The sequence below is a fragment of the Diadema antillarum genome, unplaced genomic scaffold (genome assembly GCF_040938485.1).
Source record: "Diadema antillarum isolate AM-2024a unplaced genomic scaffold, OU_Dant_1.0 seq00001394_RagTag, whole genome shotgun sequence".
Taxonomy (NCBI): Eukaryota; Metazoa; Echinodermata; class Echinoidea; order Diadematoida; family Diadematidae; genus Diadema; species Diadema antillarum.
The window spans coordinates 400,433-413,337 of NW_027272149.1; the positions used below are offsets into that span (position 1 = coordinate 400,433).

Here is a 12,905-nt window from a genome sequence, read left to right on the forward strand (position 1 = left end):
TTGCCATATATTTACTCACAAGAAGTGTGCATCTTCTCTTTTGCAGTAAGTTGTATTTTGACTGCCTGACAGCAAATGATAAAATACACTGTAATGGCAGTTGTATAAAAGGAAACTGGATTGTACACCAAATGGAAATATGAAGAGTAAAGGTAAAAGCAGAAGCCCATTGACTTTAATATTTAAAATCTTCTTAGGATGGGAAAGTATAGGCCTGAATGTTATAATTTAGAGCTGTATCACAATTACTGACTGGGTAAATGTTCATCGCAAATGGTGTTTTTGTCTATTCCTTTTAAAAAGAAAGGATTAAAGAACAAATATCAAAGGGTAGCAGATGCTGTGTATCAAATGGGCATGAAAATGAAAATACATAGCCTCTGTGGAGGAAAGATTAAGAAACAGATGAAAGGTCATAGTCATACACTTACCATTAAAGATAAAGGACTTGAGGATGAAAACAGGACATTTTCAATAAAAGGTCAGACTATCGACTTGGTGATGATAAAGCCTTTAGCATACAGAAAGATCAAAGATGTCACATTCAGTGGGCATACGCGTCAAATAATGACTTCTAATCGGTTCTATCACAATGTGCATGATCCTTCTCTTAAATTCTTGATCTTTCCTCGTAAAAATTATCCTGTTCATTTCTCTCTGTCAGTAACACCAGCAATGCTCTCTTTTCCCTTTAAAAGACATTTTTGTCCTTCCTCTTCTTTCTAACCTTTGTTCAATTTATGCTGCATCACACCCATTCAATAGTCCCTCTTCACTATACTTAGATTTTGTATGAAACCATGAGACTTTTTAGCAAGACAACAATATACATTGATATCTCAGAATTCAGTATGATTTTTAACATTTGAGAATGAGTATCTGTAGCAAACCTTAAAAAAGTTATCAGTTTAATAGCACAGTCTCCATGTAGTTCTTGTACATGAGAAAAGGTGAAAGAAGGGAGGAGATTTTCAGCACAAGAAGTCTTGTCAAGTGTGTACTGTGATGTCAGGACTCACTGTCAGGCATCCAGCTATGCTGAGTCTTGTCAGTGTATCATACCATACATATATTTCAACTTTCACTCCTTTACCGCCAATCACTAACACTGAGCTTAACACTAAGCTCAATAATAATGCCCTAAAGCTATTTCATGAACAGTTCACATACATATTGGCACGAAAGTAGGTTATGTCATTGTCTTCCATATTAGATGTGCGTGTAATTCCGTTACCATGTTATTCCGTTACCACAATTACAGAAGAACTGAAGGAGATATTTCACAAAATGTTTTGTGAGTTTTCAGGGAGTCGCATGTAGAGAGAACATTTAGAAGGGGAGAACAAGTAAGTGATTAGTTTGTTCAGGAGAAAACTTTTTTTTCAATTTTATGGTAACGTAATTACATCAATTTGTCAGTAGATTTTGAAAAATTCTCAAAAAATATCATGAGAGCGACTGAATGCTTCATTAAGTGTGATTGTTGAAGCATAGGAAGAAAGATGTGGAAGTATAGTTAAAGCAGAGAGACATTTAAGTTGTTTCATTTTGAATTTTCATTTAATATTGTAAAATTTTAGATAAATACAATAAATAGTCTTCCAACTTTAAAAGTGTGTACAACAAAAACGAGGAAACTTATTGGAAAAGTTTTTTTTTTTTTTTTGGGGGGGGGGGGGGTTCCGTAATACAACAATCCGTCTGTACGGGAAACTTAAATTTCTGAGCATCTACTTAACTTTGAATGTTGCTGTTTTTGCCCTTCCCATACGGAATTGCCCATTTGTGATTCCGAGCCACTGCGCGTTTTGGACACCGATACTCGAATCAATTGGACCTTCGGTTACATTTGAATGGAGCCCTTATGATTTATGTAAGGATGGATAATTCAGCTGCAGCCCACTGGATGTACAACATTTTTGATTTGTTTCTGTCTGTTTAGTAATTCCCTTGGAGTTTGCAAAATAGATTATGCTTACACTTTAGGTATTTCAAGAACCAAAAAAAAAAAAAGACAAAACAACATAATACATGGTCACTTATTAGACATTACATTAATTGTCTAGACTCCATGTTAGTTTATCTTGTTTAGAGTGTGCTCTTATGTGTGATTATGTGTGTGCGTGATTGCCCTTGTATGGAGTTGTCGTTGAGAAGACTCCAAAAGCTGCAACGTGATATACTATTTTATCTAAAATTAGTCAGCCAGAAGAAAAAAAAAATTGTTTGATCCCCAAAAGGTATATATATATATGTGACCGTGCACCTCAAAACAAACATAAAGTCGCACACACTGATTTTGCATGAGGACTGAAAATAAGTGAAATGGGTCAACCTAGCCGAACTTGACTTTTTCATATTTTCTGAAAGAGCGGGTCTTCTCTTACATTATGCTAAAATTTGGTGTCATAAAACGGGCAGGAAAGTGTGTTTTTTTAGCAGTTTATCTCGAACATTTTTGGTAGAATAGTGTGATTAGGTGTGTCTTTAGAATCCCTTTTTCATTCCTGAAAAACCGTGTCAACACTCTTCACTTTCAACTCTAATAACCTTTGAAAGGATAGTGCTACTGCTTTGAAAGTTGGCATTAATTATGGACAGAATGTTTTAATGAGGCTTGCTAAATTTCAGTTTAAACTGATAATCCCTTCATTGTTGTTACTCTGTTGGTTTACTTCCTGTTTTTTGTACCATTCATCGCACAGCCAGCACGGTTTGGTAAAGATTAAGCGCTTAAATAGACACTGTACTTCAGAGCCTCTTTTCTCAGTTCACACTTTTCCTGAGTTTGTGCTTTCTTTCCAATATTTAGATAGGTTAGGAGAGTCCATTTGATTTGAGTTATACATCATTTTAAAGCTTAAAGTCTGCTCTTCCAGAATATGGTCATAGCTAAAAATTCATGTCTGGCAACCTTTTGTTTGTTTTGAGGTGCAGGGTCACATTGATATATATATATATATATATATATATATATATATATATGTATATATATATATATATATATATATATATATATATATGGGTGAGAATTTTGAACGATGTACAATCGCCAATTTTCGCACCTTATGACATTCTTTCCCTTAGAACACGCCAGGATGATCTAAGAAACCAGATTTTTTCATGTCATCTCAAAGACTGGTAAGGAAATATATGGTTTGGTTGACTTTTGCCTGATATTTTTCATTTGACAAGGACTTAAAGCGTAAAAATACGGTAAAAACGCTATTTTCACAATTTTTGTTTTTCAAACTAATGGTGTGCATTTTTAAGCGTACGTGGCATCTAATATCTGATGGGTATGAACCACAAAATTATAAGAACTTTATGAGCACGTATAAAATCACAGAGAACAATTGAAATATCAAAGTCCTAAGCAGACGAACGTCCGTGATGCTTTTATTTCTATCGCTTCTGCAAATTCTACTTTGTTGTTCCAACTGTAATGTATACGAAAATTTGGTGTTCCACCTAATGAACATATCCTGCAAAAATTGTACGTCTGCTGGCTGTACATGGAACGTAATATTCTTTTACGCAAAATAATACTCAGTTTTCGTCACGGACGTCCTTCCGCTATTTTCCAATAAAGATCGTATCCCATTAAACGTTATTGGTGATATTGTTCTGAGTCGTAATCAACTAAGATCTAGCCACACGATAATATGTTTGTTTTGAGTTTCTGTCCATCCTTTGTCAAACAGGAACCGAAATTATATTTTTAGACGAACCTCCGAGAAAAAAAGAACGTCCGTGATGATTAAACGTTTTCGAGTAGGACACCATCTTGCTTTGATGACGAAGGTGCATTTTACCTTTGGCTCTCTAGCCGAGGAGCTGCATGTTCTTTTTGGAGCGGACTGAGGCTTGTCCGCAGTTTTTGGACCATGCAATTCACCGAAAACCAAGCAAATAATTAATATTTTCTCTGAAAATTCACCTCCTGATCCCCCTCTGAGCAATACATATGTTGTAAGGATGTCAAATTTCTTATAATTTGCATTGACAATACCTTTTCAAATTTTCGAAAGAGTTGGGAAGGCTAGGTACTCTCTGCCGATTAGTTATCCGTCCCGGAACATGGCCCTATCAGTAGAACGAATGTCCGTGATAATTCCAGCGAACGTCCGTGACGTATGCAATCCCTTCGATAGAGATAACTTGTCCCGAAAGTGTCCTGTATTCTTTAAAACTTTTAGCTCAAATAGCCACAAATAAAGTTTTACAAAGTAAACAATGAGTTTAGGGCAGTAGTTTCAGAATTTTTAAGGCGTTATGTGATCATGATGAACAAACAGTTGAAACTTTACTCACAATTTTACGCTTGTTTTCCCTCTAATTATACAAAAACAGCTAAACAATGAAAACAAAGTTATAGGTAAATGGAATTTTGCGTAATCTGTAATTTCTGTGCATTTAAATTTCTTTCTAATGAGGATCTGGAGACAATTTGTACTGTTACAGGTTCTGAAAGTTTCGCTCACGGACGTTTTGTCCGAGAAAGGAAATTTCTGATAATTACAAATATATCACTGCACATAAAGTTAATGTTAGTTGAAAATATTACCAAATCACCGAGCCGCTCATACCCAAAAGTGAATAATGTTCATTACTCAATTAACTTGTAGTAACAAAAGGAAAACGTTTTGGTCACGGATGTTCGTTGGTAGAATAAGTCAATAGATTACATAGTAGGAGAAAGAGGATCAGTGCAACTTTTTAGTGACAGGTGCGCCAAGTGTTTATCTTTTGAGTATGGTAGCTGCCGACTCAAACAGAACACATCCAGTTTTGGTCGGACGTTCGCTGTAATTGCCATGATATTAAATGCCTTAATTCATTCTTATTTTTCTCTTCATGACGATTTTTCTCTCATTCCCTCAATAGCCTGGGCATGCTGCGACCAAACAGAAAACAGAAACAGAACAAAACAAACCAAAACAAATCCGAAAAGTGTACGTAATCACATGCAGGATAATGACGAGAGAAGTCTGTAATGGGCATGTGTTGAATAAAAAATGGAAAAGTTCCAAAAGGACGTGGAAGCAGTTGGATGAAAATGACTGAGAAACAGAGAAGGGATCGAGCTCCAACACACAGAGAAAAGAATTGCCAGTGCACGCCCGTTGTACCAACTTCCTCTTGGGAAGTTTTTGTTTGTTTGTTTATGTTTTTTATTCATCGAAATGCCGTCACAAGCGAACAAAGATAATGCAGTATACAATTATTGTCTGATGAAAACAAACAAATCCTCCGCTTATCATCACATGGTGATGTTTTATACTCATATAAATGGAAAAGTTTCAAAAGGACGTGGAAGCAGTTGGATGAAAATGACTGAGAAACAGAGAAGGGATCGAGCTCCAACACACAGAGAAAAGAATTGCCAGTGCACTCCCGTTGTACCAACTTCCTCTGGAGAAGTTTTTGTTTGTTTGTTTATGTTTTTTATTCATCGAAATGCCGTCACAAGCGAACAAAAATAATGCAGTATACAATTATTGTCTGATGAAAACAAACAAATCCTCCGCTTATCATCACATGGTGTTGTTTTATACTCATCAATGAAAAGCAATGTTCATTTGTAATTCTTTCCGAGATTTTTTTTTTCATTTTGCATTTAAGAGACAGAGAGATTGTCAGTTTGTTTGTACTTTTGTGCTTACTTTGAAAACACATGCTAAAAAAAGTAATGATTAATAATAGGTTTAAGGTTGCACTTTGATACGTTCGCTCTTCCTAAGATTCGTTACTCCGATGTCCAAAGATTTGTTATTCCGAAAATGGAAAAAAAGAGTTTGTAGTTAATTAAGGAGGTTTGTTATTAAAAATTTTCTTATTCCGAAAGTTTGTTAGTCTGAAAAATAAATATTAAGTATCATTATTTTTAGGTCCGTTCTTCTGAAAGTGGAAAGGACCTGATATTCGTTTAGGTGAAAACGGTTATTATGAGGTTTTGAAATTTGGAGGATTTTAGTTGTTAACTTGTTTCTCCACATTTGGATAAGCGAATATGATTTTTCATGTTCCAATAAATAAACCTTTCGATTAACCTTCGGAGATTCCTATCATTTACCGAATAAAGAAGCTTCATAATTATACGAACTCTATCAATGTTCGTATTGACAAACTGTATGAATAACGAGCCTCCGAAATGACGCACCACAAAATGTTTGTTATAACAAACCATACTGTATGATATCGAAGTCACAAACATCCATCCAAATTATATGGACTTATTGTGTCTTGTTATGACGAACCTTCGCAGTATCGAACCTATTATCATTTCTGAGTAATATGATAACACAAAATTCTCCTTGGTAACAGTGTGTAACACAAGGAGCAAACATAGAGGGATTTCTTCCCAACGTATTCGTTTGCCCTCCCCAGCTAAACTTCGTATTTCTATAACGGAGCACATTTCTGTTGTCTATCTATGTTAATTCTTTGTCATAATTTTAGCTGTGACCATGTTCGTTATAAGCAAATTTTGCATTGTAGACTTTAGATAACAATTTAGGATCTGAATCTTTACTTCATGATAACGAAATTTTGATAAATATATTCGTTCGCAAGGATGGACTACGTCACTGAGATTACACGTACGTTTGTACGTTCATTTACGAGAGATTGAAAAATTGTTTTCTTTGATTCCTCAGTATGAGAAGATAAACAAGCTTACATAATTGAGAATTGGTAATATATATTAATGATTTTGCAGAGGAGTTTGTTCTCGACATGAAATTGTTGTTTGTTGTGAGTAGAATGCGTTTCCAACTCAAGAGAGCTGCATCTTGTTTGTTCCGAACGTCCGTGAGCTACATGCGAACCTCCGTGATGAAAACTATGCTATGTTTGTTGGGTGTGAATATAGAGACTGCCTAGATCAGATACATCTTAAAAAGGTATGTTATTATTTGGGAGTGAGGATTAAAGTATGGGATAGTGAAATAAGAGGTCAGAATATTGAGTTTCTGTAACATAAGCGTAAAGTGGAGAAAGTGTTTAGCGGAAGAGCAATATTTCAACAGAAACGACGAATTTAGTTAAATCATCAGTTGTCTACCATTACATACAGGTTAAGAGTACAAGCTTAATATTCTGCAAGCACGTACACATGTCCCTTAAAATATTTTGTTAGGATTTTGAACTAAATCAGATCTTTGCAAACTATGTTAAATGGTATTCAAGTACATGTGCTGTACTATTCCTCACGGACGTTCGCTGCTTTGGACATGGTAAACTTCAGCGGTGAATAAAAACTTGTTCCTCTGGGAAAATCCTAGTATAATTGGGTTCATATTAAAGCTTGAGTTATACTCTTTTATGTAAGATGAATATTTTGGAGAATTTCCTACTTTTTAAATTTTGCCTTGTTTTGGCTCAATTGTACATCGTTCAAAATTCTGACCCATATATATATATCATATCATATAGAGTGAAATAATGGATTATGATCAAAGAGGCTTATAGGAACAGTACTGGCACACCGGTCATATAGGTGCGGTAACATCTAGTAAAAAAAAAATGTAGGAGCAACTTTCATATTCTTCTATCATGCAAATAAAATATCGGTTGAATTGTGTTATAACAAATAAAACATTGTAAAACATCATTATATCCTGTAGAAAGTTGATTTCCTGTATTCACGTGCTCTGATGGACACCATCCTATAAAGTATTTCGAGGAAGACTCACTTTCTCGAAGCTCTTGAAAATTAAACGAACTTTCAATTCTTTTAAAATGGCCGAACCACTACGTTATCGCGTCGATAGTTCACCGCTAATCATTGAACATCATAATTATATATTTGGGAACCATGTCCTGAGTGGTAGAGGAGCAGTCACACATTGCACTGATAAGTGTACTTGGCACACCTCTGTCACAAAAAAAAAAAAAAAATATCAGAACATTATGATTCCTTCTGAACAACTTTTACTTTGTTTATTTGCTTTGTGTAACAGTTGTATCCACTCTATTCAATAGTGTATATTGGATTTCCAATGCTAGAGACATGCCTGCAGGTATGAGTTAGTGTACTACGTCCCCCACACACACGTTTCTCTCACCCCTCCCCTCCCCCAAAGCAAGTAAACAAACAAAAACAAAAAAGAAAGAAAATGTAAATGTTTTATGGTGTCGTACCTTAAAATATTCACTAATCTAACTTAAATATCCATCTGCATTCATTATATTCTGCTTGTATTTTGTGAGATCAACGTTGGTTCCATTATCCCCAATAGCTCCAAATCAAAAATTTTCCTTTCTTTTTCATTTTCAATCTGTTATCAATCTGTGGTACGTGTAGATTTTATTCGTGTTCGAATGTACTGATCGTACGCCTAATTCCGTTAAAAACGGAGAACAAAAATAGCTTTTTGTTTTCCTCATTTGTACCATATTATCTATCCATGAGGAAATTTGTAAAATGAAAAGAAATGGGTGAATCAAATAGGTTCCCAGCCCGGACAAAATTTAAGTACAATGTATATTGCTATATGGCAACAACAGTTTGATCTTCATGCGTCTATATCATTGCAGATCATGGATTGAGTTGGTTCTATAGCTACGCCCTTCATCGGGACTGCGTGGTTCACTACGTGGTATCGCCAGGATAGAACGAATTATCTTCAACTGTCTCTTCAACCGCCTGCAAGCATCAGTCCCTGAGTCGTCACATTCGACGTTAACACATCACAGGCAAGCACGGCTAACAAGCGTGCGTTAACACCTGAAAAGGAAGGGATGTCCTACAAGGATTCAAAACGTGACCAGTTTCAACTCGAGCCTCATGAGAGAAGGTACGGTTTTTTTTGTTTTGTTTTTGTTTTTGTTTTGTTTTTCTTGCATTATCAACACGGTATTCTACATACAATGACAAGGCCTCGTACCTACAAAATGTCAAATGTTCAGGAGAGGGAGAGAGAGAAAAAAAAAACCCAAAGAAACCAGGCAGCTAAAGCACTGTATTAAACGCGAAAGCCTTCCTTTGACATGCAAGTTTTATGGTAACTTAATTTTGGGGGTAATACAGTTAGGATTTGGAAAGGACATCCCTCAACTGATTATCTGACCATTAATCCCCCCCCCCCCAGTAATTTTCACCAAAATTTGAGATACAAGGTCTTATCACCCATGCGATGAGATGTATGTATGTTCTCTCTCTCTCTCTGTACAATATATATATATATATATATATATATATATATATATATATATATATATATAAATCCCCCCAAAAAGACATCTCCAAGTGGTACTTGCCGGTATCACACAATGTACCATAAACGAACAATGTTACCACAGTAACTGTGTGGTACTGTACCAAAGGCTTGTAGGGTACTCCCTGAAGTACTTGTCAGTACCACACAATGTACCACACAAATATATGTTACCACAGGAACTGTGTGATACTGTGTCACAGGCTCGAATGGTACTCCCTAAAGGTACATGTCAGTACCACATACATACAAGACAAACATACATAATAAATTGTATCAGCTCAGACACTGATGTGTGGTACAGGACAGTACCACAGAACAGTACCATATAGGACAGTACAACAGTTATTGTCCTGTGGTATTTTGGGACATTACATTATTTTATTTCCAGGTTAAACCGGCTTAACCAATCGATCCCCCACCCACCGCACCCCAACCAAAAAGAAGACAACAACAAACCAAGCAATGAATAACAAATACAATGAATTTAAATAAAAAGAAAAAGAAGAAAAAAGAAGAAAAAAATCAGTTTACACAAGCAGAAATATATAATTTGGCATAGGTAATTATTAGGTCAGATTGTCTTGTCAAATCATACGTAACGGGTGAATTGTTTCAAAATACCAAACAGAAATCATTAGAAAAAATCTTGAATTTACATGGCAAAGTGAAAGCTACATAATATTGCATGTTTGTAAAATGAAAAGTTCCTGAACTATGTAACATGGGATCAATCATTGTAAAGTAAAGTGCGTTGGTTAAATTCATGCAGTTAACCAGTGATGTGGTGAATGTACCGTCCTACGTGGTGATCATGTATTAACTGTATGGTACGATGAAATAAATACTGGACTACTGAGGGGACTAGTTAATACGACAGTCAGCGAAAAAAAAAACCCACCCCTAATCACTTGGGCTCACGGAGAATAATTTGCAGTGAGATACTACATGCATCGTCCATGCCCATTGCAACTGGTAGGATATGCCATGAATCACACAATCGCAGATCAGTGTGTTTTGTTTATTAGAAGATTTTCATGACTAACCAAATATTACAGATTAATACATTCACATTTTCCTCCATGGTGTCCCCCAGTTATAGTATGGTCTAAGACATATCTGTAATAGGTCCCCTAGTCTGATTTATCACGGGACCTACGGCTGTATAAGCTTGCTTTTACGCATTCCCCATCATATTCATCGCATTATGAGCATAGTGTAACTCTCATGTATACAGTCCTTGTGTTTATGCCAGGACAAACTTGTGTACAATCCGATGAAGTTTCATCTAATGTATGTTTTGAAATTATACTTTCTGTGCTATTTGTGGGAAAAATGTAAAATGAATTGAAATTTAATTTTAAACGCGTTTGCTGTTTCCACTTCTTCTTCTCGAGTCACTACACAAGTCCTGTCCAGTGCAGAGCGCAGGATCTGGCTTTGGTGCTGAAAGTCTCCAGGTCAATGACAGTGCATGGCTCTGGTAGGAGGGGGCAGACCAAAAGATGTTGCATTGTCTGATCCTGCCCGCAGTCGCAAGCAGTTTCTCCATCCCTATTGTAGCCCCATTTCTGCATGAGGACTTTGCATCGTCCTGTTCCTGTCCGTAGGCGATTCAGGCATGACCAGGTGGGCCATGCCTCACTTGAACCCCGAGGGAGTGATTCACTTGGTTCATAGGAGAGCTGATGCGTCACAGACTGGAGGTGGTTGGACCATAGGGTAATCCTTCGACCGTGGGCGGTGCCATCAAGGGATTCGGTTGAATGGAGAAAACTGCGTCTGGATTTGAGTCTCTTTTTAGCAGGTTCACGATTGTAGAGTGGGTGGCGAGGGTTAACTTCTTGCTTGGTTTTCTCCATCTGTGCTGAGACCTCTCGCCTGATGTGTGGTGGGGCAATACCACACAGTAAGTAAAGGTCATCTACTCTTGTTGGTCGCAGACATCCAGAGATAGCTCTGCAAGCTGCATTCAGGACTGGGTCGATCTTTGCAGCATGGGATGACCTACACCAGACAGGGGCTGCATACTCGGCAGTGGAGAAGCATAGAGCAAGAGCTGTGGTGCGGATAGTTTTGGCATCTGTTCCCCATCTTGTATTAGCAAGCTTCTTCAATATGCTGTTCCTTGCTCCAGCTTTCGCCTTTGTCTTGGCAATGTGCTCCTTGTAAGTAAGGGAACGATCCAGTGTGACACCTGGATAGATCGGCTTATTGGTGTGTTTAAGCCATTTTCCATACCATCTGATCCTCAGTTGTTGGTTAGCATCTCTGTTCTTAAGGTGGAAGACGCTAAGTTGAGTCTTCTCCGGGTTTGCACGTAGGTGATTTGCAGCATAGTAAGGAGTTAGACCTGCCAGAGCATCACTGAGTGCTTTTTCCACCTCTTCAAAGGATTACTTCTGTGAGGCAATGCAGAGATCATCAGCATACAGGTAGCTCCTTGTACTTGGATGGATTGGTTGGTCATTCGTGTAGATGTTGAAAAGAAGCGGGGCAAGGACGCTTCCTTGCGGGAGACCGCTTTTCTGTCTCCGCCATCTGCTGCGGGTACCATTCAGATTCACATAGAACCACCGGTTTGAAAGCATGTTCTGGATCAATTGTGTCAGCTTGACATCCTTGGTCATCTCAAAGACTTTCCTTGTAAGAATCCTATGGTTCACTGTATCGTAGGCCGCAGAGAGGTCAACAAAAGCTGCTCCAGTTATCAGCCCTTCCTCAAACCCATCTTCGATGTACTGTGTGAGATTCAACAGTTGGCCAGTACAGGACTTTCCTGGCCTGAAGCCTGCCTGCTCGGGAATGAGGAGCTCATCTACAAAGGGGGCGATACGGTTGAGTAGGAGCCTTTCAAAGAGCTTGTACGTGTGGCAGAGCAGGGAGATAGGTCTGTAACTCTTTGAGCTGGCTGGGTCTTTGCCTGGTTTGAGTAAGGCGACTACTCTGGACTTCCTCCATAGCTTTGGCAAGGTGTTGTCACTCAGACATTTGTTCAGCATGTCAAGCAGCCACTGGAGTGCAACAGGTCCAAGATGTTTGATCTGCTCCAAGAGGATATCATCTAATCCAGCTGCCTTATTACTCTTCATTGCTTTGGTAGCACCACACAGATCATTCATGGTGAAAGGTCTTGTGAAGTCAGATGGCCCTTGGGAAGCTGTCTCAGCATTTTGGGGGAGCTTGGCTCTTCTTGGGTGGTGGTTAGGGTTACCCTGGCTGTTCACAAGGAGTTGGTGGGCGACTTGGTCAGCAGTAACTTGAGGCCTTGATTGGGATTTCGTAAAGTCGTTCCCAAGGATGCGAATTGTTTTCCAAGCTTTCCTGCTGCTGTGGGTCATATCTGTTGATTCAATGAATTCCTGCCACTTCCTCCGTCTGCTATCCATAATGGCAGTGGTCAAGTTTTCCCCACATTCAAGTGTGTCATCACTGAAGGGGTCATTCTCAAAGTGCCTGACGTATTCGTTGTACAGCACCTTGGAGTCATCTGTCAAGCCTGGTGTATAGCTTGTACGGCATCCTCGTGGGATATTTTTCCTTGATGATTTCTTGATCAACTCTACAAAGGTATCGTAGTGGGTAGGAAGGGCAGGCAGGTCCTGAAGATATGAATCCAAGTCTACGGCAAACTGTTCCCAGTTTGCTTTCCTCAGGTTGAAACGTCTGCGAAGGGGAACTGTG

General features: G+C 38.0%; 1 protein-coding gene across 2 annotated transcripts in view; it reads left to right on the plus strand.

Moving 5' to 3' along the window:
- The window catches only part of LOC139708988 (uncharacterized), a 141,890-nt gene that overhangs the window by 15,527 nt on the left and 113,458 nt on the right, over nt 1–12,905 (plus strand). For both annotated transcript variants that reach the window (XM_071620957.1, XM_071620958.1), the window contains exon 2: nt 8,542–8,801. In XM_071620957.1, the coding sequence (XP_071477058.1) occupies nt 8,746–8,801 (56 nt within the window). In that variant the 5' untranslated portion in view covers nt 8,542–8,745. The remainder of the gene's footprint in view (nt 1–8,541; nt 8,802–12,905) is intronic.